The 26,325-nt window shown below is 47.5% G+C and overlaps 1 protein-coding gene across 1 annotated transcript in view; it reads left to right on the top strand.

The window, feature by feature from the left end:
• LRRC74A (leucine rich repeat containing 74A) overlaps nucleotides 1-14,412 on the top strand; it is a 29,064-nt gene extending 14,652 nt beyond the window's left edge. Inside the window, exons 9-13 of the mRNA XM_088447445.1 lie at nucleotides 87-182; nucleotides 275-418; nucleotides 1,214-1,318; nucleotides 3,299-3,384; nucleotides 11,865-14,412. Of these exons, the coding sequence (XP_088303571.1) occupies nucleotides 87-182; nucleotides 275-418; nucleotides 1,214-1,318; nucleotides 3,299-3,384; nucleotides 11,865-12,243 (810 nt within the window). The 3' untranslated portion in view covers nucleotides 12,244-14,412. The remainder of the gene's footprint in view (nucleotides 1-86; nucleotides 183-274; nucleotides 419-1,213; nucleotides 1,319-3,298; nucleotides 3,385-11,864) is intronic.
• Nucleotides 14,413-26,325: the final 11,913 nt, after the last annotated feature.

The raw sequence follows: 26,325 nt of genomic DNA, 5'->3' as shown, positions 1-26,325 counted from the left end.
GTGTCATCCTGCACTGTATTATGCCATCCAAGGGATATAGCAGATGCAAGTACAGATATTTGTATTGTAAATGCTCTAACTTGCAGCTGTCCCGCAATCCCCTGACAGTAGAGGGCGCTATCACCCTTCTGAGCTCAGTTACCAAGCGGCCGGACAACAAGGTGGAGGAACTGGACATTTCCGTGAGTAGGGAGAAAAAAAAAATATATATAGTGTAAGACAAGGGGCATATAGAGTATATAATGTGTACATTGTGTCTTCTTGTCTCCCACAGAATGTTCTTGTCAACCCACAGTTCCTTTCACTCCTGGAAGCAGCTTCTATTTCCCGCCCTGCGTTACACGTGTTGTACGCTGGGAAACAAGGATTTATCACACAGAAGTGTGCAGCGCGCCTAGATCCTATGAGAGTCATTCAGGTGATGGGTATATGAGTATTACTGTAGATTGTGTAACTCTGCGGTTTGTGTTTGTGTAGCTGAGGAGACTGTGTAGCAGGGGGGGGCTGTAGCTGCTGGGGTCAGTGTTGCTGAGGGGGCTGTGTAGCTGAGGGGGGGGGGGGCCCTGTCGCTGCTAGGGTCAGTGTTGCTGAGGGGGCTGTGTAGCTGAGGAGACTGTGTAGCTGAGGGGGCTGTGTAGCTGAGGAGACTGTGTAGCAGGGGGGGGCTGTCGCTGCTCGGATCAGTGTTGCGTAGACGTATGTATAAAGTACAATACGGAAAGAGGCACTCTAAAAGAGCCCACTTATTTCCATGACAATTTAATACTCGTCCTGGGGAACACCACAAGTGTGAGGACACAGCACCCACGGCACCACCGTCAGAGCTGTTGCACCATAGCGTGCATTTAGGATACGTAATTATACCAGGAGCATCTCACTTCCCAGACAACGTCACCCTGCATCCAGATTTTCACCACCACCACGTTATGGTTTTGTAGGAGCTCTGTGCCTCCCATAGACAAAGTAATAAACAGTGGTTATATCATACTGTCTGATTACTGTCATTGCTTACATTTACACACTTGTCGCATTCATACCTATTGCCCCTATTATACCCCGTGAGTGATTGTGCTATACACACACATCTGCATCACACAGGCAATGAATCATATTTAGCAATGATCAGTCTGAGCCATAGATGAGCACATCCCTGGGGCCCCCCTGTGCTCTGTATTCCCGATCCTCGGCTGACTCTGCTCCCTCACCTCTGCAGGACTTCCTGGACAAACGGAAACTCCGGATGCTGGATTTCTTCAAGAACATGGACAAGGATGGCAGCATGAGTGTCCCCGTCAGTGACTTCCTCCGATATATTACAGTGAGTATGGGGCAGTACAAGGGGTAAATGACATAGCACTGGTGGCTAGTCATTCCTCGGGTCTGCACAGATTGCCTGTGTGACACCATCTGACCTGAGTGACAGGTGTCAGCCCAGCAAATACTGACTCCCGTCCCTTCGCAACATATAATATGCTGACCAGCAATTTATAAATCTGAATAAAGTCACTAACAACACAAAGCTGGGTGTTGGCAAATAGACCAAGGGGTAAGGTTGCCCTGCTTGCAGGCCAAGAGTCACAGGTCATATATTAGTCCAAATTACAATGGGAAAAGCTCTCAGGGGTTGTATGATCCGGTCAGGCAGCATCGTTGGTTTAATAGGACCGAAGCTTTGAATATGGAGAAGAATAAATGTAAGTGTGAGTGAACTGTTATCATGGCAAGATTTACAATGAGGCGGATGGAGCTCCAGCTCCAGGACTGGACATACAAATAGGCCCATTGTCATAAGTATTAAAAATGGTATTTCTAGATTTCTGAGAAAATGTTCTATTTTTATAGGGAGACAGTGTGGCTGATAGCCTAGGGGGTGTACATGCCCACATAGCATTGGCCACACCAACACAGCACTGGTCACAATTCCACCCCTTACCATCAGGCCGCAGCGGGCCTGGTAAAGGGGCGTGGCCTAATCGCTGGAGGCATGGTCACGCCCCCTTAGGAGAAGAAAAAAAAAACCCATTTGCGCTGGGGATGGGGGCGCTGTGAGCCCCTCAGCCCGGTGCATAGCCAGTGGGGGGCGCGATCAGTGTGATCGCTCCCCTACAGACATAGGAGACTTAGCAGCTGCGAGCAGTCTCCCAGTGCAGCCCAGCACACAGCAGTGTATGCTGGGCTGCTGTGTTGCAAGGGGGGCGGGTGGGTGTTGTAATTACCCGGCCCCTCCATCAATCCCGGGCCTGGGTAATTAGTACCCACTCCCCCCCCTCTCGGCGCCCCTGCTTACCAGTATAGGACATTTAACATTTTCAGCCCCAAGCCCATGTGTCCCTTAATCCAGCCCTGGCAGTAATCATGTAGAGTGCAATAGGAGGAAGGGGGTTTATTAGCTAGAGGAGTAACTGGGTGGCTCAGGAATTTGATAAGTTACCTGAATAGTGACTAGATGAGTTTTTAGAAAACACCTGGAGGTTTGGAAGTAGGGGAAAATCAATCATCAAGAAGGGAATTGCACTATTCAATACGGGAGTCTGTCATATCGGACATGCTGTGTCGACACTCTTCTGACATGGATGGCCAAGCGCCTTTTGTGATGGGGCCACGCCCTATTTTGTGCGTGCACTACCGTAAGCACTACATGCCGAACGGAGACTTTGATAAGTTGGAGATATGGATTTTGAATGCAGGAATGAAATGTTTTACAGTGTCTAGTCCAGTGGTTCTCAAACTCGGTCCTCAGGACCCCACACAGGTCACGTTATGCAGGTCACCCAGCAGGTGCACAGGTGTAGTCATTACTCACTGACACATTTTAAAAGATCCACAAATGGAGCTAATTATTTCACTTGTGATTCTGTGAGGAGACCTGGAAAACGTACATTGTTTGGAGTCCTGAGGACAGAGTTTGGGAACCTGTGGTCTAGTGGGATGCATGAATACCTCCCAACGTCGGAGGTTGGAACAGCAGAGTCACTGAGGGGGCGTGTCTGCATTGCTGAAAAGCACGAGGCTGTCCCTAGTCTAGTGCCTCCTGTAAACCAATAACTGTTGCTGGAGCGGATAGATAAATATCCGCTCTAGCTGCACAGAGATGATACTCAAATCCACAGGAGCTTATTAGGTCTAGTAGTTCAGGTAGAGGACAGCGGAGGACATAGGACTATGCCCTGTGGTCTCCAACTGGTAAAGGGAGCATAGAGGAGGTGACACCAACACAGAAGGAGCCATATATCAGATAACACAGGGAATAAGAATAATATTGAGTGAAGTGTCTGTTCCCACGATTTGTTGTCCACAGGCGGCTGGTGTACCCCTTGATGCTGTCCAGATGGACTCCTTGATACAGAGACTGGACAAAGATCAGACAGGGACTGTTGACTACAGGTGAGAGGGGGAACTGTGCTGGGTGCTCTGATTAGCTCCCCAATGTTTATCCTGGGAGGCAAACCCATGCAAATGGAACAGGCCATTCTACCTTGCGGGTGTAGTTTCATATGGCCAATAAAATCTGTACAAGTATCAGTGAGGGCTCCGGTAACGGCAGCCAGGGGACCGTCGTCGTGGGTCACGGCCATTCTTCCTCTGGAAACCCATTTTGGCTGGAGGAGGAAGCCTAGACAAAGCTTCTGGGGGGTGTTTTGGGTGGGAGATCTTAAAGAGATCTCTCCCCAGACTTGCAGACTCCCCGGAGGGAAGTAGACAGTACCTATCTCTATCTGGCTACCTTGTGCTCAGAGGGGCAATACTCCCCCCTGTCCACTAGTTACAATGTAAATATACTGTGCAGGTTTCCAGCCAGGGCCAAATGTAAGCTGCATGCCTGAACCTGGACCGGTTTAAAGCAAACCCTCCCGGAAGGTACGGGAGACTTCTAAAATTTACGGTAGTCCACCATACCTCCGGAAGAGTGGCTGGATCTCCTGCAATACCGGGAATTGATGGTTCGTATGGGGGGGCTAAAATGACGCATATCAAATAGTTTTTGCCCTGTCCCTTCCATATGGAACTGCGATTCGCAGCATTTTGCCACAAGCATGGGGTCTAATGACTTGAAGAGCATGGCCCATACTTGCCTACTCTCCCGGGAGTCGTGGGAGGCTCCCGATTTTTCAGGCAACCCCCTGCACCCCCAGAAAAGTAGGCAGATCTGCCATATCCCACCCCCTTTCTAGTGAAGTGGGCCAGATGGGGAGATTTCCCCATCTGTAGGAAAGGGTATGTAGGGGCTAAATGACGCAAAACTCATAATTTAGCTCCACCCCTCCTTACAGACCTGCGAATAGCGGTCTTTCCCTGTGAAGGGGTGGGGCTTAATGACGTATTTAGTCTGGCCCCGCCCCTGAAGCTGAGAGCAGCAGCTCCTCTCTAGGGATGGACATCGGAAGCCCACCATCAAATGATGACTGGGCTTCCACCATCAAAACTTTCGACGCAATGGTAAGTAACCATTGCATCAAAAGTATTAGATGAAAAAAAACTATTAATTGGATATTCGCATTCACAAAATACCCTTCTTGCGCATGCGCAATAGCCCTATTTCTCAGCTGGCAGGGAGCGGCACTGGGGGCGGGGTGGGCTCGGGGGCGGGGCAAGATGCCCGATGCTGAGAGCTGCAGGCAGGGACAGCGCATCTCAGCATTAAAATATAAAAATTCAACATCACAAAACCATTGAATCATTATCATTCGATGGCGGCAAACAACGGAATGCCGCCATTGAATGGGGAAAGCATTAACATGTTTGCTGACCATCGATGTCCATCCCTATTTCTCTCTGGCTGCTCCCGGAAAGGATTACAGAAAAGTCGGTAAGTATGGCCTGGCCCCATCCACGGAGTAGTCACCTGCATATCCTCCCCGGGTTTCTCCCAGAGAGAAGAAACATAATGTATGGTTTAAAGAGATAGGAGGACTGGATTACCTGCAGCTGTATTGTGTGTAAAGACTGAGGACCTCATTCAGAGGCGGTCGCATGGAGCGCTTGGACGTAGCGAGCGATGTTTTTTTCAACTGCGCATGCGTGTACCTGGCAGTGCGCGTGCACAAGCCTGTCTTCCCAACCGCAATCCTCTTGCTCGCTAGTCACTACGAGGTCGTAGCTGTGATTTACATTTCGTGCCGTTTGTGGGTGGTTACAGGGGAAGGTGCTTGTGAACGGGGGTGTGGTGGTGCACACGCAGGCGTGGTTGACCTTAAAGAGGGCGTTTTAAGGGCGTGTCATCACACACGTCATCTCGTTGCAATAACGACGCTGCTGCTCACAGAGCTAAGGGTAGCCCAGGGTCTACCTTAAGCATTGCGAGTGCTGGCGATGGTTACTGCCTCAACCGATGTTTGTAGGCAATTAACAATGTAACAGGTGTTAATCGTGCTGACGTAGGTTGCCACCTGCGACCGACTCTGAATTAGGCCGTAGAGATAGGAGGTGTGCTTTCACTGTTGTGGGTGTTTCCGCGCTTACGATGTGCTTTTCGTCTGAGCGCTCGTTTTGCATATTCTCGGTCACTTTGGGTGCGACCGATCGCTCCCGAGCGCCCGCCTCTAAATGAGGTCCTGAATTATAGCAGCTCTGTGTCATCTGAACTTCTGAAAACCTTTTTTTGTAATCTGTGTTTATTAAGTACCATTGTACCAATACAGTAGTCACATAATAGGATAGGACAATAGGATCATAGCAATAACAGCGGTGCAGTTTTATCGTATAGGAAAAACAAGAACACAAATAAAACAAGAGAGACCAGACAAAATCATATAGGACAAAGTAAAGAACAATAGGAAGGAAGGGTAGGATTTAAGTGGTGTTAAGAAGGGATGGGTACGGGATGCCAGCGTTCAGGATCCCAGTGGTCAGAATCCCGACGCCTGCATCCCGACAGGGTTAGAATACCGACACTTGGCGGTCAATAATCTAACCCTCCCTCTCTCCCTACCCTAACCCTCCCCGATGCCTAAACCGAACCTACTCCTAGTGCCTAAACCTAACCTCCCTCTACCCGCACCCAAAACCTAACCCTCCCCATAGTGCCAAACCCTTAACGCTAACCCACCCCCCATCCCTGCTATTTACCTTCTGGATTCTGGTGGTCGGGATTCCAGCGCAGGCATTCAGAGCGTCGGAATCCCTGCGGGCGTGATATTGACCGCATCCCATTAAGAAGACCTGATCTGCAACCAAGAAACCCAGTCAAGGTAAACTCTGCATTGTGATAAGAAGCTAAGGGGGCAAAGTCCTCTATCTCCATATACAATATTCACATCTACTAAACCACTCCCTGATCGGCGGAGAGGTGGTGGTCCTCCAGTACACCGGAATGATTGACTTAGCTGCGTTGTTTAGATGTTTCAGTTTTTAAAATTTGGTGATTGGCATAGCAGTGAAATTAAATAATCAAAACTTAAAAATCTGTCTGCGTATCCGGGCTTGTCATGAGAAACCGTACAGCCGCACTGCCAGAAGGACGTAGTACCGACGCACTCCCACCAAATATCGAGAGTAGAACCGGGAGAGAGGCCACCCCTTCAACAAACATTGGATAAGCTAGTAGACAGAAGGGCACCGGTACCACCTGGATAGAAACGTATGAATTTTGAGAACAGAAACACTTTGGGAACTTACAAATGTGTACTGGAAGACCCTCAGACAGTCCGCCTCACCAAAATCAAGTCTACATTCTGCCACTGGACAACAAAGAGGGGAAGGCCCTCATGACAATGTTCATCAAACAATTTATAAATAAGCAAAATGGAGTGTGTTACTGGAGTTTGGACATACACCATAATTCAAAGGGAGATAAAGCAGTTCATAGGGGCATCATATTGGCCAAAGACCGTAAATAATGTCACACTAGGCAATAGGTCCACAACTCCCTTACAGGCAGATTCAATGTGGTCCGCAGGACTTCAAATGAACAACACATCCCAGCAGCCAACTGACTAGAAGGGTTCCACCCTGTTCCTCGCCCCCATTGCCACCGCCAAACATTCAGGAGGGAAGTGAGAATTATGCAACAATGAGGTTAAGGGGGATGGAGGAAACACCAGAGATACTACGAAACTTCTTCCAACACACTAAGGTAGGGTCTATAGTCGGATGAGAAATCAGAGGGATAACTGGAAGCAAGGGAGCCACCAAGAGAAGACCAAGGGAACATTCCTCGCTGTGTGGCCACTGCTTGCCCACCCCATTTTGAGTCCAGACCAAGATCAGAGACAGATGGGCAGCATAATATTAATAATATAAAAGGTCAGGGAGTTAAAGACCACCTACAGAGGGTTTCCTTCTTTCAACCTAGCCCTAGGTCCCTTGAAAAATTAAAACAGAACCCAGGTCGGAAGGGCTTGAATCAATAGGGTGTTCATTTTTACAACATTAAATAAGGCTACCAAACCAGGAAAGGTGGAGGCCTTGCCAACCATTTAGTTCGAATTTAACCTTCTGCAGGGCTGGTTCAAAGTTAGCTTGGAAGAGCCGAATGGTCTGATTAGTAAGCGTCACACTAAGGTATTTCAGGCGTGAGGGATGTCATGTGTACTGGAAAGCTTGTTTCAGCCCAGACACTACCTGCGAGGATGCAGTAAGATTCAAAGCTAGATTTAGAGTCCTTTATTTTGAAATTTGATAGCGATCTGAGGGCCTGATTCACTACCGATTGCAATAGCGATTACGCATGCAGTCCTCACTGCGATAGTATGCTAATTCATTGCCATCGTTATGCTGCCGCAGCACTACACAGGGATGCCCACTTTACCTTACACACATCTGTAATGTTTAGCGAGACTGCAAAACCATCGGTAACATAGAGTACCATCGCAGCCTCACGCACACTTGCACAAGGTCTGACCTTACTCAGGAATTGCTAACCTCGTCGTAGAAGATGAGTCCTCAGGCTGCGTATGGCATCGCAGTGGATAATTTATGCATGCCCCTGCAACGGCGTTCAAATGCACTGGCACCGACCCCCCCCGTCACCACCCACAAATCACTCTGCGATGGGTCTGCGTGGTTCACGCATGTGAAGAACGCAACAATCGGCCAATTGCGTGCGCAATCGCAGTTGCAATCGGTAATAAATCAAACACTGAATCTCTGGAATTCTTGGGAGAGGTTAAGGAGGCAGATTGTGGGGTGGGAAACTATAGCAAGCAAGTCTTCAGTGAACAGCTGGAGGGCTTCCATGCACAAAATAAGAATAAGCAGAAACAAGGGCAGTTTTCATGGCAAGTGCCGCTGCCAAAGGAGCCAGAAAAATTCCCATTAACCCAAACCCCAGCGGATGGCCAACGGTAAAGGGTGAGTACACGAGCACAGTACACCCTACCTAGACCCAGATACTCCGAAACCTTGGTGAGAAAGCGCCAATTAATTCAGTTCAACGCCTTTTCCTCCTCAGAAGAGAAAAGGACAACAGGCAATTCAGTGGAGTAGACATAATGAATCAATTCAATTATTTTTGTAGTGTTATCCTTCTCTACCGGGGCCGAAGCCCGTCTGATCTTGATGGATAATATCTGGTAGCCACAGCTTAAGGCGATTGGTAATTAATTTAGCAAAGCATTTCACATCAACATTTAAGAGTGAATCGTGTCTGTAGCTGGAGCATTGGGTCGGGTCTTTACCCTATTTCGGGATAATGGTGATATGATCCTCTAAAGCCTGAGGATGAAAAGGGGAATCATCTGCAATATCATGAAACATCCACAACATAAGAGTGGCCAATTTATCCTTAAAGGTTTTATAACAGGTGGAGCTAAAGCCATTCGGGACAGGAATTTTCCCCAGGGGGGCAGAGGACAGAGCCTCACACAATTTTTGCATCATAAAAGGCGCAGATTTCTGTAGTAATCTAGGAAAGGAGACCTCATCAAGGTAAGAGGTAATCTGCTGATCAAGGGAATTTTGGGAGGACAAACCCTCATAATATCATTAAATAAGGGTCGCTATGTCACCTAAACGCAGAGGGGTTGGTGTACAGGCCGGCAGGCTCCAGCAGGGCATCCTGCTAAAGCCCTGGGGAGGCCACAGGGAGACAGCAAGATGTCAGCCACCACAGGGAGAGCATCACCATAGTCCAGAGGCCCTAGAGACAAGGGTCTATTTACTAAGCCTTGGATGGAGATAAAGTACCAGCCAACCAGCTCCTGTCATTTTTCAAACACAGCCTTTGACATGGCAGTTAGGAGCTGACTGGCTGGTACTTTATCTCTGTTCACTTTATCTCCATCCAAGGCTTAGTAAATAGACCCCAGAGCCCCAGTCAGCAGTACGCCTCTGCATGATGGATCTACCGCAGGTCCCCCGCAGAAGACAGAAGTGTCAAGCGGGTACTGCTGCAACCAGAACTTGAAGCCTCAGCTCTGGGTTGCGGTCATGCCACAGAGGAGGCGGGCAGCTCCGATGCCATAGAGAGGGGCCATCGGCGGAGGAGACTGCAGTGAGGACACTCGGTTATCGGGAACCGCTGCAGGAGTAGGGTTGGCCATCGACGATTCATAATAATTGATGGTTTATGGCTGATGTCGAATGCTTTTACCATCAACGTGGGAGAACCAGATGGTTTCCCTCCATCGATGGTTTTTTTTTTGAAAGGCGCCGGGACACGGAGCATAGCTCTGCCTCAGACACCCGTGAAGCCCTGCCCCAGGATTTGATTGGCCCACAGGCCGGTCAGTCAATGACTAGGGATGACCATCGGTTGGTCATCCATTGCATAGTTACCATCGATGGCCACTTGCTACATTGCCATCTATGGTAACCATACATGGTAACAACACCGATGGCCATCCCTATGCAGGAGCTGCAGGGAGAGAAGTCCGGCTTCCTCAGCAGTTAGGCCACGTCCCCGTGAATAACCTGTATTCTCTGGGCCTTCGCAATACCTTTGAGACTATTGTCCTCTTTAGAACATTTTATTTGAGCCAATAAACATCTACTTGCTTCTAAGAAGCCTGCATTTACTTTGTAAACTGTGGCAACCAGATATGCGCAAGCACTTATCCCTTCTCTGGCTATCCTGCGTTTAAACCCATTGTCATCGAGCCCATGCTCAGCTTGCTACCAAAGCCAACTTGATCTGCAGTAAGTGAGCGGTGGAAAATTAGCCTTCATCATCCAGGAGGTCCTGCAATAGCCTGACCACACACATGCCCAGAAGTAAGCAGTTCCAGGGGTAAGAGCCTCGAGTGGCAGCCAATTAAAACTCTTACGATCCAGCAGGACGAGTCAAAAGCAGACAGTTGCTGATAGTCCCTATACCCCAGTTTTTATTAACAAAATAAATAACATTTCTGTGAACCATCTGAACATCTGGTGTTGGGGAAGTGACCAGGAATTTCCATTCTGTGCTGTGAGCAATGAGTTGGCTGGTCTAGTTTGAGTTAATTTCCCTTATCTTATTGAGACCTATTAGCGCATGCTAAAACTGTGGCAGGTCATGCTGGGATGTGTAGTTCCACTGCAGCTGGAGGGTCTCATGTTGAATAGCGCTGAGCTAAACCAACCGCAATACCGTTGTTGAAGATTGCAAGGGAATTAGCGGCATATCTATAATGGGTGCGAGACCCTTCACCCATATAAATATACTTACCGCGGCCATTTTCACGCATGCGCAGTAGAGATTTCCTAGGAACGCGGCATGGGCGCCATGCAGCCGGAGACCTGCGCATGTGCAGTAGACTCTACTGCAACGCAGAAGAGGAGGGGGCCTGATCGGGGCCTGCACACGGACCCCCTCCTCTATTAACCCGTCTCTAAAGGCAATATGTGCTAAGGTTTTGAACTACAGTTAACATTAACTTTGAGGATGTGTCTGGTGCTAATAATGTTTTTCTCATAAAATGGGAACAAGAGATTGTGCATGACGGGACACAAACCTTTTCTGTCTCTCGCCTGCTGTGTCCAGCCTCCGCTCCTGTCCCATAGATTTCCGTCTGCTCTGTCCAGCCTCCGATCCCTGTCCCATAGATTTCCGCCTGCTCTGTCCAGCCTCCGCTCCTGTCCCATAGATTTCCGCCTGCTCTGTCCAGTCTCCGCTCCTGTCCCATAGATCTTCGCCTGCTCTGTCCAGCCTCCGCTCCTGTCTCAGACTTCCGCCTGCTCTGTCCAGCCTCCGCTCCTGTCCCATAGATTTCCGCCTGCTCTGTCCAGCCTCCACTCCTGTCCCATAGATTTCCGCCTGCTCTGTCCAGCCTCCGCTCCTGTCCCATAGATTTCCGTCTGCTCTGTCCAGCCTCCGATCCTGTCCCATAGATTTCCATCTGCTCTGTCCAGCCTCCGCTCCTGTCCCATAGATTTCCGCCTGCCCTGTCCAGCCTCCGCTCCTGTCCCATAGATTTCCGCCTGCCGTGTCCAGCCTCCGCTCCTGTCCCATAGATTTCCGCCTGCTCTGTCCAGCCTCCGCTCCTGTCCCATAGATTTCCGCCTGCTCTGTCCAGCCTCCGCTCCTGTCCCATAGATTTCCATCTGCTCTGTCCAGCCTCTGCTCCTGTCCCATAGATTTCCGCCTGCTCTGTCCAGCCTCCGCTCCTGTCCCATAGATTTCCGCCTGCTCTGTCCAGCCTCCGCTCCTGTCCCATAGATTTCCGCCTGCTCTGTCCAGCCTCCGCTCCTGTCCCATAGATTTCCGCCTGCTCTGTCCAGCCTCCGCTCCTGTCCCATAGATTTCCGCCTGCTCTGTCCAACCTCCGCTCCTGTCCCATAGATTTCCGCCTGCTCTGTCCAACCTCCGCTCCTGTCCCATAGATTTCCGCCTGCTCTGTCCAGCCTCCGCTCCTATCCCATAGATTTCTGCCTCTTCTCTTTGCACAAACTACACAATCCACAGACACTTTCTCACGCTGTTGCGCTGTTTTCTGACCCATGTCTGCCAGGAACCTTATTGACTCTCGCAAGAAGATGGTGAAAGATCTGCGCAAACAGCAGCGTCGTCGAGAAAAAAGAGAGCGTCAAGAGAGGCAGCGCAGAGAGAGAGCGCTGAAATCCTTTCACAATGCAGTAAGGGCCCTGACTCCACCCGCTGCGTCCAGAGAAGCCCCTGGGAGCAGCGTAAGCTCAGCCCGCTTCTCTGTTACCCCACTCAGCTCTTGGTATCAGGAAGGGGAGCTTAGAGACCAGGCCAGTTCTTCACAGAATGGAGCCCCAGAAAACTTTGAGACTGAGCGCTATTACAGCTCACAGGGGAGCATGGTCTCCCAGTGCTTCTCTGAGCCCTTCACTCCAAAGAGGACCCCCTCCCCATTGTCTGAGTGACACTAACAAAGGCAGTGGGCAAGACAGATTGAATAAATGGCTTAAACTTAAGTTGCGTCACTGTTTCACTGAGGAGAGAACAGGATGAGACAAGTTTCACCACTCATTTTCCAAGTCACAAACCACGATGGGGGTAAAATTACTATGTGGCACCTTTCAAAGCCGCTACATCTTCGGCAGTTGCAGCAGCTGGATTTATAGGGCCAAAATATTACATTCGAACATTTGGCGTATTGGACCAGGAGCAGGGATCTGTAAATACATGACCGGTTCACTGTGCAACTCTCCCTGTATTTCCTGAGGAGCTCACCAGTAACAGCAGGATAGATCAGTACCAAATACTGTCTGGTTGTGACCTCCCTGCTCCTCAGTACACCGGTGCAGTTCCTCCATACCCTCTGGCTGTGACCTCCCTGCTCCTCAGTGCACCGGTACTATTCCTCCATACCCTCTGTGGCTGTGACCTCCCTGCTCCTCAGTACACCGGTGCAGTTCCTCCATACCATCTGGCTGTGACCTCCCTGCTTCTCAGTACACCGGTGGAGTTCCTCCATACCCTCTGGCTGTGACCTCCCTACTTCTCAGTGCACCAGTGCAGTTCCTCCATACCCTCTGGCTGTGACCTCCCTGCTTCTCATTGCACCGGTGCAGTTCCTCCATACCCTCTGGCTGTGACCTTCCTGCTCCTCAGTGCACAGATACAGTTCCTCCATACCCTCTGGCTGTGACCTCCCTGCTCCTCAGTGCATCGGTGCAGTTCCTCCATACCCTCTGGTTGTGACCTCCCTGCTCCTCAGTGCACCGGTGCAGTTCCTCCATACCCTCTGGCTGTGACCTCCCTGCTCCTCAGTGCACAGATACAATTCCTCCATACCCTCTGGCTGTGACCTTCCTGCTCCTTAGTGCACAGATACAGTTCCTCCATACCCTCTGGCTGTGACCTCCCTGCTCCTCAGTGCACAGATGCAGTTCCTCCATACCCTCTGCCTGTGACCTCCCTGCTCCTCAGTGCACAGATACAGTTCCTCCATACCCTCTGGCCGTGACCTCCCTGCTCCTCAGTACACCGGTGCAGTTCCTCCATACCCTCTGGCTGTGACCTTCCTGCTCCTCAATGCACAGATACAGTTCCTCCATGCCCTCTGGCTGTGACCTCCCTGCTCCTCAGTGCATCGGTGCAGTTCCTCTATACCCTCTGGCTGTGACCTCCCTGCTCCTCAGTGCAGATGCAGTTCCTCCATACCCTCCAGCTGTGACCTCCCTGCTCCTCAGTGAACAGATACAATTCCTCCATACCCTCTGGCTGTGACCTTCCTGCTCCTCAGTGCACCGGTGCAGTTCCTCCATACCCTCTGGCTGTGACCTCCCTGCTTCTCAGTGCACCAGTGCAGTTCCTCCATACCCTCTGGCTGTAACCTCCCTGCTCCTCAGTGCATCGGTGCAGTTCCTCCATACCCTCTGGCTGTGACCTTCCTGCTCCTCAGTGCACAGATACAGTTCCTCCATACCCTCTTTCTGTGACCTCCCTGCTCCTCAGTGCATCGGTGCAGTTCCTCCATACCCTCTGGCTGTGACCTACCTGCTCCTCAGTGCACCGGTGCAGTTCCTCCATACCCTCTGGCTGTGACCTCCCTGCTCCTCAGTGCACCAGTGCAGTTCCTCCATACTCTCTGGCTGTGACCTCCCTGCTCCTCAGTACACCAGTGCAGTTCCTCTATACTCTCTGGCTGTGACCTCCCTGCTCCTCAGTGCAGATGCAGTTCCTCCATACCCTCCAGCTGTGACCTCCCTGCTCCTCAGTGAACAGATACAATTCCTCCATACCCTCTGGCTGTGACCTCCCTGCTCCTCAGTGCAGATGCAGTTGCTCCATACCCTCCAGCTGTGACCTCCCTGCTCCTCAGTGAACAGATACAGTTCCTCCATATCCTCTGGCTATGACCTCCCTGCTCCTCAGTGAGCAGATACAATTCCTCCATATCCTCTGGCTGTGCCCTCCCTGCTCCTCAGTGCACAGATACAGTTCCTCCATACCCTCTGGCTGTGACCTCCCTGCTCCACAGTGCACAGATACAGTTCCTCCATACCCTCTGGCTGTGACCTCCCTGCTCCTCAGGACACCAGTGCAGTACCTCCATACTCTCTGGCTGTGATCTCCCTGCTTCTCAATATCAGAAACTTCAAGTATATAAATCTGTAATTACTGTGAAAGCATTATACTTATTAAATGTAATGTATAACTTTCTGACCGACAATTGTGTTTTCACGGCCTCACCGATCAGTGGTACTGATTCACTACAGATCGCAACTGCGATTGCAATAGCGATTATGCACGCAGTCTGGCTGCGATAATATGCTAATCCATTGCGATCAATATGAGGTCGCAGCACAACAAAGGGACGCCCTCTTTACCTTACAGACATCCGTAATGTTTAGCAAGACTGCAAAACTATCAGTAACATCGAGTACCATCGCGGCCTCACGCTCACTTCCACAAGCCCTAAACTTACTCAGGAATTGCTAACTTGCACAGAAGGCAACAATTGGCCAATTGCGTGCGTAATCGCAGTTGCGAACGGTAGTGAATCAGGCCCAGTGTGTCCTATATTTTTTTTTATAAGACGTAAAGTTTTGCTGTGAAAGGTGTAATAGTATTATAAACATCAGTGGGTAAATTTACTAAGATTTGGGTTGGTCCCGATATGTCCCGTTTTTCAACTCGGATAGGATCGATCAAAAACTGACTTTTTTTTTCACTTTAAAAATTGGGAATTTACCAAGCTCCCAGTTTTGACAGGATCGTTTTGATTGATGGTGTATTTGGTCGATCCTGTCCGTTTTGAAGTCCCGATTTCACTGGCCAAATTTCTTTCCCTAACAAGCAGTGAAATATGTGCAGACTGCTTGTTTATGTTCTTATATTTTAAGGGTTAATTTTAAGAAAAATATTGACGTGGGGTCCCCCACCCTAAAAAGGCTAACCAGCCCCCAGACTGGTCATCCAGTCCTGGTTATTAAAATTACGGGGAACAAAACGAGTAGGGTTCCACCATAATTTAAGAACCAGCACCTGGCTGCAGGGCCAGTGCTGGTTTTAAACAGGGGGGAAAAATTGCGTAGTGGTCCCCCTATATTTAAAACCAGCACCGAACGCAAACTGACCGGGGTGTAATGCAACAGCCCGGAGACCCTATTACCGGGTCTCCAGGGCCAAAGCATTCTCACACGAAGTCAATCAGGCCAAGCCGGGGATCTCAGGGGAGGTGGGGACCCCCTAAAAATGGGGTCCCCCCTCTCCCGAACCCCAGGCTTGGTCTAAAAGCCGGGACTCTTCCCCGCACCCATGGAGCGGTCGGTACGGGGGTAATAAAGTGTAAAATAGTATGAAACTATTCTATTTTACAGTGGAACTAAAGGTGCCAGCGTGCCTGCCCTTTGGCACTGTAGTGCAACTTTGGTTCATTTTTGGCGCGTGGGTCCCCCTGGATTGCTTTGGTTGATCTGTTTCAGGGCACCGCATTATAACACATTATTCTTTTAAAACACATTTTAACCCTTCACTTTTTTATTTTAATTATTTATATGCAGCTGTGGCTGCTCTTAACTATCTCTTTTACACTGCACTTTTCTTACTATGGCGGTGCCTTGGGGCAGCTTAGCTGGGCCAGTTTGGGGGTGTCGTGTGCTTTGGATTTGAACCCTAGTATGGTAGGGACCTACCCTAAAGAGGTTACCTGGATATGGTGGGTAGGCCCATAACCTTGGCCATGATTATGCTAAACACCTCTATTGATTGCAAAATGTTATTGCATTTATATATTATCAATAATTTGGAGTTGTGCACCTGAGATTTGTCTGTTTCTGTGCCTGCACTTGTGGAACTACAAGTGCCAGCAGGCGCCCAGCACCCGTACCCCCACTGTAAAATAAATAGTTAAATAAAGACTGTACACACACACCGTATTTAATAAAAGTTTATTACATACATACCTCAATCACACATACTTACCTTCTACCAGATGGTTCTGTCCCCTTAGATTACAATGGGAGTACCTGCAACAAAGATCCTATACTCACCTGATCCTCGCGCTGGTCTCCGTAGGATCCCGGGGAGTCTTGGCAAAACAGTAACATGCTTACCCGATACCAAACGGACTAGTATTGGTATGTGTCTTGTCACACATACCAAAACTACGCGAATGCCAGCTGCCGGGACATCACAGGGTTTCCCTCGTCCCGTCAGCCAATCAGAGGCTGCTTCACATCTAGCGGCCTCTCATTGGCTGTTGTACATTTGGGTTTTGATACAATATCCCCAGGCATAGGCTATTTAATGTACCCCACTTTCCCTAAGAATCTTCTTCCCACCAGTTTCATCCTCTCAAACTGGGTCTTCATGGAACCCTAACAGTACATGTTTTCAAGGTATCCTCAGGAATACAGAGCACCACCTGTAGATCTGTTGTGTTAAGTTGGGTACACACCGGATTAAAAGCACTGCACAGGTCAGTATGTTATGGCCTGCAACAGTAGGCAAATCAGCATTTCACAAAGAAACGTTCTCACTCCAATCATCTTATCTCATCGCTTGGGGTACATTCTGTTACTCCACAAACACTAGCATCTCACTCGTACGCTTCTGAAGAAATCGAGACGCGACTGTATAAATCAAGGCACACAGCACCATCAAAGAGCAATAATTTGGCCACAGTGTATATGTCTGGTTTACTCCTAGAGAGAACAGTAGTATATGTGCCTGGATTACACCAGGAGACAACAGTAGTATATGTGCCTGGGTTACACCAGGAGACAACAGTTGTATATGTGCCTGGATTACACCAGGAGACATCAGTAGTATATGCGCTTGGGATACACAAGGAGAGAACAGTAGTATATGCGCTTGGGTTACACCAGGAGAGAACAGTAGTATATGCGCCTGGGTTACACCAGGATAGAACAGTAGTATATGTGCCTGGGTTACACGAGGAGAGAACAGTAGTATATGTGCCTGGGTTACACCAGGAGAGAACAGTAGTATATGCGCCTGGGTTACACCAGGAGAGAACAGTAGTATATGCGCCTAGGTTACACCAGGAGAGAACAGTAATATATGCACCTGGGTTACACCAGGAGAGAACAGTAGTATATGGGCCTGGGTTACACCAGGAGAGAACAGTACTATATGCGCCTAGGTTACTCCAGGAGAGAACAGTAGTATATGTGCCTGGGTTACACCAGGAGAGAACAGTAGTATATGGGCCTAGGTTACACCAGGAGAGAACAGTAGTATATGGGCCTGGGTTATACCAGGAGAGAACAGTAGTATCTGTGCTGGGGTTACTACACCAGGAGAGAACAGTAGTATAGGTGCCTGGGTTACTACACCAGGAGATAACAGTAGTATAGGTGCCTGGGTTACTACACCAGGAGATAACAGTAGTATAGGTGCCTGGGTTACACCAGGAGATAACAGTAGTATAGGTGCCTGGGTTACACCAGGAGAGAACACTATTATAGGTGCCTGGGATACACCAGGAGAGAACAGTAGTATATGCGTCTGGGTTACACCAGGAGAGAACAGTAGTATATGTGCCTGGGTTACACCAGGAGAGAGCAGTAGTATATGTGCCTGGGTTACACCAGGAGAGAACAGTAGTATATGCGCCTGGGTTACACCAGGAGAGAACAGTAGTATATGCGCCTGGGTTACACCAGGAGAGAACAGTAGTACTTTTTTTTTTACAATTTTTCCATAACTAAAGCCTCTCTAACATACTGTATAGTTTCTACAGAATTGGAGGCTATTACATATGATTCCACCCAACTTTCTTTACTCAAAGTAAATAAATATGTTCAAGACCATATGGGTTTAGTCAGTTTTTTTCTGCCCACTAGATGGCACCTTAGCTCCATAGTACATTGTGACAATATTGTTAATTTGTGATGTCTGCGTACAAACTGGGCGATATATATCGAGCGTCCATTCGAATGGCCGATATACAGTCAGGTGCATAAATATTGGGACATTGACAGAATTTTCATATTTTGGTCTCTATTCACCACCACAATGGCTTTGAAATGAAACAAACAAGATGTGCTTTTACTGCAGACTTTCAGATTTAATTTGAGGGTAATTACATCCAAATCAGGTGAACGGTGTAGGAATTACAACGGTTTCTATATATCTATGTCTATGGGAGTATCCGGCCGTCTATGCGAGTATCTCTCCGTGTGAGTATCCGTCCAGCTATGTGAGTATCCGGCTGTCTATGTGAGTATCCCTCCGTCTATTTGAGTATCCGTCCTGCTATGTGAGTATCTGTCCAGCTATGCGAGTATCCGGCTGTCTATGGGAGTATGCGGCCATCTATGCGAGTATCCGTCGGTCTATGCAAGGACCTGTCTGTCTACGCGAGTATCTGTCCATCTATAAGAGTATCGTCTGTCTATGCGAGTATCCCTCTGTCTATGGGAGTATCCGGCCTTCTATGCATGTATCCCTCCGTGTGAGTATCCGTCCAGGTATGTGAGTATCCCTCTGTCTATTGGAGTATCTGTCCAGCTATGTGAGTATCCGTCGGTCTATGCAAGGACCTGTCTGTCTACGCGAGTATCTGTCCGTCTAGAAGAGTATCATCTGTCTATGCGAGTATCCCTCCATCTATGTGAGGACCCATCTGTCTATGCAAGTATCTGTCTGTCTATCTCTATGCGAGTATCCGTCCAATCACGAGGATCCATCCGTCTATGTGAGTATCCGGCCATCTATGCTAGTATCATCCATGAATGCGAGTATCGTCCTTCTATGAAAGGACCCGTCCATCTATGCGAGTATCTGTCCATGTGTATGGTCACACCACCCACTCTTTCACTCTTTTTCTCTCGCGACTACCATCATCAGTACTTACATCCATCCCATGATGGATGCGCAAGGTCCATGCAAAACAGGTATCCCATCTTCGTCTGCACGCCCCAAACAAGCACAACATTGATCAGTTCCATGCGTCCGCACGTCATTTTACAGATGAAGAGAATGAGCCCCGGCACAGGGACAAATCATGCACTCCCGTATCCTCCCTGAAGGTGCCTATACTTAGGACCTGATTCAGAACCGCTCGCGAGCGCTTAGCGCTCGTAAGCGGGTCGATGGCCGGGCAGTCGCCGCATGTGCGAGAAATCACTCACTCCGATGCTCGCATCCAAAAGGAGCGGCAGCTCGCCCCGTTTGGTAGGCACCTGCCGTTTGGGGGTGGCCCTACTGACATCAGGAGTGATGTCGGTAGTGAGCTTGCGGCTCTATTAGAGCCGGAAGCTCACTGGGGCTTGCGGCTGACGAGACCCTACCACAAGGGTCTTGCCGCAAGTCCGATAGTCGTGATGGTCGTGACCATCGCGACCATTACCTGGCCGCTCGCAAAAGCTGTGGGTGGTCACCCACAGCTTAGCGAGCGGCCAGGAGGCCGCAACCCAAAAAAACCCAAAACGCCCTGATTCAGAGCGAGCGCTCTTAAAGAGCGTCTGGCTCTGAATCAGGGCCTTAGTGCGGTGCTGATAGTCACATGATGCGTCCACATATCGTCTTGCGTCCGACTCAGAATCAGAACATGCAATTATTACTATGAACTTCTCTGGGCCTTGCAGGTTGATATTTATTAAAAATAAGTATTTAAAATGCAAACAAATTATCTCGTTCAGTAAACATGACATGCTGGGGATTGTAGTGTGTCAAGGTCAGCTGAGACAGTATCGCATGTAATCAAAGTGGTGGCACCAGTGTCCATGGGAATTATTTTAATATATTGGCAGCTACTTATATATGTGCATATTGGCATTTGAGGTTCAGTCACAGTTTGTTTGAAAAAAAGACATAGGGCCTGATTCAGCACCACTCGCTAGATGCGATCTCTCGCACAATGTGTAAGCAAACTGCATAGGCAGCGCTATCACACAGCAATGCATTAGCACACCCAGTATTTCTTAGAGCGAGATCACATAGTGTATGCAGACACCCACCAGCCTGTTGTGCATGTCATGTCCAGAAAGTGTATGCAACCATCGGTACATCGGATGCTATCGCAGCGCTTGAGGTTGACCATACCCTGCTGCAAGCACAGCGAGCACTTCAGAGGAAAAAAGCAGCCAGGTGACGTGTACTATGATGCTGTCTTATAATTATGCACACCTACAACCGGCCTCTCCTGTCACTCACTCTGCTGGGCTGTCTATGCGCAGCGAGTGAATGCATTGTGAACTTTCGATAAGGTATGTACATGCGCACTGCGATACATTCACATGTGGACAATGCATACACACTGCATACCATCGCCAGCAGCGAGAGTATGTATCTTGCTCCTCCAAGTTCAACCTCTTATTAATTCTAGTTGCGTATAATGGGTATAATTGAGTATTGAGGTATACTCGCCACATGGGAGAATGTTAAAGGACAGTTAGGATTCATGTACATTGTATGTACAGTGTGTGGCTTAAGTTCAACTTTAAATATTTACATTTATACTGTTCTAAAAAAAAGTATCACTTTACCCGGAAGCGGTATGAAATACCGCCATCCGCATGGCCGGCAGTTCAATTCCCGGCAGCGTGAGGCAGACAGCTGGAGAGATCCCGGCAGCGGCTGGCCGACAGCGCTGGAATTCCCGATCATCCCTAGGTAAGTACTTACTAACCTAACCCTCCTTAGGGGTCCCTAACTCAAACCTCACCCCCTGTGCCTAAACCTAACCCACCCTCCCCCTAGCCTAACCCTAACCCTCTCGGGGGGTGCCTAACCCTAAGTCCCCCTGGGAGCCCTAAACCTGACCCAGCCCCCCCCCCCGCAGCTGTTCGCTCGCTGTGCCCCGATCGAAGGGAAGCCGGGCGCCGATCTCCCGGCGTCGGAAAAAAGACAGGCGTCTAGATTTAGACGCCTGTCATTTAACCCTCGCCAGGATAAAGCAGTTGGGAAGCCGGCTGTCGGGTTTACGTCAGCCGGCTTCCCGATTGCATCCCCTTTACCCACAGCGTTCAGCCTGAATGCTCAACGAACTTCTTTCCTCTCCACACCATGCACTTCTGGTAATTGTGCCTGTAATGACATAGCAATGTAAAATGTTCAATACATTCTCACAATAACTGTGCAGTGCATACATGTAAAGGCCCCCATACATCAGCAATTTGCAATCGATTGTGTATAAAAATCTTTCCCTTTTTCAATCAATTGCAGAATTGCCACAATCGATTGAAAAAGGGAAAGATTTTTATACACAATCGATTGCTGATGTATGGGGGCCTTAACATATGTGTTATACTACAGCATGATCAGTTACCAGAAGTGAGTATCCCTTTCTAGGACTGTTTCTTTGTGTTTCTGGAAGTATATGGTTCCAGTCTATGAGTGTCCATGTGTGTTTCTAGATGTAAATATCTGGTCCCTGTCTAGGACTGTTTCTAAGTATTTCAGCTGAAGAATCTGGTCCCAAATATAAAGACTGTTTCTACACTTCGGGCTAGGTGGATAGGGGAATGTATTACAGCGTCATATACATCCAAATCGAGAGGAGTGGCAATATTATTTAATAGAAACTTAAAGTATAATATCTTAGATAAAATAACAGACCCAGAGGGTCGATATCTGTTGCAGGACCTGTCTGTAGAAGGACGAAATTACACGATAGTTAACCTATACGCCCCAAACATATCCCCACACCAATTTTTGGCTAAATTCTCACAGATACTGGCACGTAGGACAGTACACGAACTCATACTTGCGGGCGATTTTAATTCAGTAGATGATCCTAGTGTAGATAAATCTCCATCAGTTAATAGACCGAACACACCCTCATGGCACTATATAGAGTCTCTTAAGTCAATACATCAACTCTCTGACCCATGGAGACTAATCCATGGTACAGAACACACATACACTCATCTGTCCCGGGCTCATCAATCATTATCTCGGATTGATTTTTTTTTTATTTCAAACTCTCTAATGTCAAGAGCTTGGGGGTCAGAGATACACGAGATATTAATCTCGGATCACGCCCCGGTGTCCTTAGACATGTGGCATGATTCTTCGGCTTCTAAAGATCGCTTATGGCGATTTCCAGAGCATTTGGCTAAATCTGAGGAGTTTGGACGGTTCCTTAACATGTCATGGTCCAATTATTTGGACGATAATGTGGAGCATTGGCAGGATATAGTTTTGTTTTGGTGCTTCCAAGGCTGTTATGCGAGGCCATGTTATCCAGTATATATCTAAAATTAGGAGAGAATCCAAACAACAATACCTGGATTTACATGATACAGTGGCCTCATCGTTCCGACAATATCCAACACATCAGTTCTCAAGTAACCTAGAGGAGTACCTCCAGAATAAAAAACTGTTGGAGTCCTTCCTGTCTGCACAGGCTAGGAATCGTCTAGACTACACCAAACAAATGTATTACAAATGGGGCAATAAGCCTGGCAGACTCCTAGCACTGATGGCTAAACCGTGGGCAAGGAGGTATTTTATTACAGCGATCAAAAATCCTTTATCTAATACTACACACCTGGCTACCAAAGAGATTTTGTCCCATTTTCACTTATTATATGAATCTCTACCAGCCGATTGATGTGGAGGGGGAACTACAGGAACAGCTATTATCAGAGGCTCAACTACCGGTATTGTCTCAGGATCAGCGAGAGCTATTGTCTAGGGACATTTCAGAATATGAATTGCGAAAAGTTATAACAGGTCTTCTCCCACACAAATCACCTGGACCTGATGGCTTTTCAGGCTCTTATTATAAAATATTGAAAGTTAATTTAATACCCACATTAGTAGAACTATTTAATAAGATTTTACATGACAAACCAGCCTTTCCTTCATTCACAGATGCGTACACAACATTAATTCCAAAACCAGGCAAAGACCCATTATTAATGGAATCATAACGCCCGATATCACTATTGAATTCAGATTTTAAACTCCTTGCCAAGATAATGGCCAATAGGTTACAAACTATGATGCCCAATTTATTAACCCCACACCAAACAGGATTTGTTCAAGGAAGACATTCTGTTAGAGCCATCCGTATGGCTTTGGCGGCGGTCTTGGCGGCTACAGGTAAAAAAAAACGTGCGGCATGTTGCTCAGCCTTGACACGCATAAAGCCTTTGATTCAGTGGCCTGGCCGCATTTATTTGCTGTTGTAGAAAAAAGAGGTTTTGATTATTTATAGAATACGGAAATTTTATTGTCATCCTACTACCACTCTGTTGGTTAACGGGGTTCGTGGGGATCCGATTACAATGTATAGGGGAACCCGCCAGGGATGCCCCCTTTCCCCCTTGTTGTTCAACCTGTGTATCGATCCTTTATTTCGCATTCTACAGAAATGGTCAGAATTCCGAGGCATAAGGGTGGGGGCGGCAGAAACTAAACTATCTGCCTTCGCCGATGACCTGCTATTATATATTGATAAACCTGAGTATTCCCTGTGGAAGATATTGTCTAAACTTTCAGATTTCGGTAAGACATCGGGATATGAGGTGAATTTGTCGAAATCGATGGGCCTTTATCTTCATCCAAAAATACAAGTTCCACGTTGGGCTTCTCATCTACCGTTGAGATGGGCTAAGAATAGCATTGACTCTTTGGGGATTCAACTACCCAAATTTCCAACTGAATTGTATAAACATAATTTTTCAAAAGCCATTGTGCAGATAACACGGGAACTGGAGGGATGGAAGCATTTATGCTTATCCTATATGGGTAGAGCCAATCTAATTAAGATGGTAACTTTCCCAAGACTGCTATATTTATTCCAAGCTCTCCCCCTTCTATTGACCCAAAGGGATCTTCGACTACTGAACTCTCTCTTCAGAAAATTTATTTGGAAAAACACAAACGCCCAAGGATTGGGTTAATTAAACTACAGCAAACCAAGGCTAACGGGGGGATTAATTTTCCAAATATATTAAACTATAATCATGCAGCAATTTTAAGGTATCTTCGAGATTGGATGCATGACCAAGATCTTTATGCAAATACCTCAATAGAAGGCCAATTTTTGGAAGATAGTAACTTGATAAGTTTTTTGCATATGCAGGATGCATTAATCCCGAACCATATACGGGACAACCCTCTCTTATGGTCCACTCGTAAGGTGTGGCATATCCTGCGCCACCGTGGTCAGATGAACTCTTATAAGTCGGTATTTCTACCTTTTATAGGAAATCCAGAATTTCAGGGGGGTAGAGCATCATATCCCTTTACCAGGTTGAATAAAGAGGGATTGAAAATATAGGTTCCCTTCTCAACCTGACATTAAAACGCAGGCTCTGGAAAAATTTCCCACTTTTCGTAACCATCCTCTTAATTTTATGCAGGCTAAACATTATGTGACTTCGGTTATTAGATGTTTCTCAGATTTGGATTGGGATAATGTATTTAACACTTTGCTCCTCTCGGAACCGGCATCTAAAAAGGTGATATCTATTCATTATTCCTTTTTACGAATACCAATACAACATGAGGTGGTGCACACTGGGATGAGTAGGTGGACGCAGGGTATTCCCTCTTTGTCATGTGAGATTCTGATAAAATCTCTTCTCTTATCATGTAATATACTACCGGCTATCCAATATCAGGAAATGTTTATGAATATTTTTCATAAAGCATATTTCTCCCACACATAGGCAATATTTAGCGGGTATGTCTTCCTCGGACTCCTGCCCTCGCTGTCAGTCTGATATTGCTAATTTGAACCACTACTTCTGGTCTTGTCCCCTTCTGAGAACCTTTTGGTTGAAAGTGAGAAAATATGCCCTTGAACACCTAGTGAATTATGTGCCATTTACTGATGTGTGGGCTATATTTGGCATACTTCCGGAGGGTCAGCGAGTGGCAAGGGGTTGTGGGCGACTCCTCCTTATCATTACTGCGGTGGCCCATAAGGCCATACTTCAGACATGAATTGACACTTCTCCAACAACACTGCGACTTTTTAAAGAAAAGCTTTTCTTTGTATTCAATATGAATTGGATTGAGACTATGTTGGAGAAAGAGAAATGAGCTAAAAAAAAATTCCAAACCTGGGAGAGCTATATTGATACTCTGACCTTAGTGCAGAGGCAAAGAATCCATGATTCATTGACATTTACCACTTGGTATTGCCTGTGATTGACCTTGTGGAATCCTCCGATTAGGTTGAATTAGTAGAGTATTTGATTTCAATCCCAAGCACCGCAGCCTCCTCTAACACAATGGGAGTTTTTTTTTTATATTTTCGGCTTCACCCCCCCACGTCTTTGGGTTCTTGACCCTGTGGTTGCACTCCTTTATAGCTTGGGCTCATGGAACGGCTTAGAGACTCAAGAGGGAGTAATATAATATAAGTGCAATAAATGTTATAATTGTATATTCAGATGATTTTGGATATAATAGAGATTGATCTGTTTTATTGTAATATTTTAATTTACATTTAAAACAATTAGTTACATAATTAGACACAGATGAAATAAGTAAAATAATGTAAATGTTTATTTCATCTAATGTTCAATCATTATATGACAACTGACAATTTTGTATGACGTGATTTTATGGTGTTTTAATAAAGAAAAATTTGAAAAAAAAACAAAAAGACTGTTTCTATAAGATAGTATCTGGTTCCTGTCTAGGACTATTTCTATGTGTTCCTAGATGCACCTGGTATCTAGAACTGTTGCTACACTGTGTAGACAAAGGTGATTGGACACTGACAGCAAATAGATCAATGAGATTTTATTTTTGTCAGTACTTTGTAGGCCACCACATGCAGACGCCCTTCTCGGTAAACTATTCACAAGTTCCTGGACAGCAGCTGCAGGCACTATGTTTTGTCATTCCTCCTTATGTACAGTGACCAACTGTGACACTGAAGGTCGAGTCGGCCTAGAACGCACCCGTCACTCCAATTCATCCCAGAGGTTCTCAATGGGGTTAAGATCTGAACTCTGAGCTGGCCAGTCTATCCGGGTTACCGATGGACTGGCCAGTCCGGCATCGCCTGGAAATATGACAGCTGGCATTGTCGTCCTGATAATAACATTTGTTGTTTCCGT

This window comes from Taudactylus pleione, unplaced genomic scaffold, assembly GCF_031769625.1.
Source record: "Taudactylus pleione unplaced genomic scaffold, aTauple2 ptg000433l, whole genome shotgun sequence".
Taxonomy (NCBI): Eukaryota; Metazoa; Chordata; class Amphibia; order Anura; family Myobatrachidae; genus Taudactylus; species Taudactylus pleione.
This window is presented reverse-complemented; position numbering and strand designations above follow the sequence as displayed.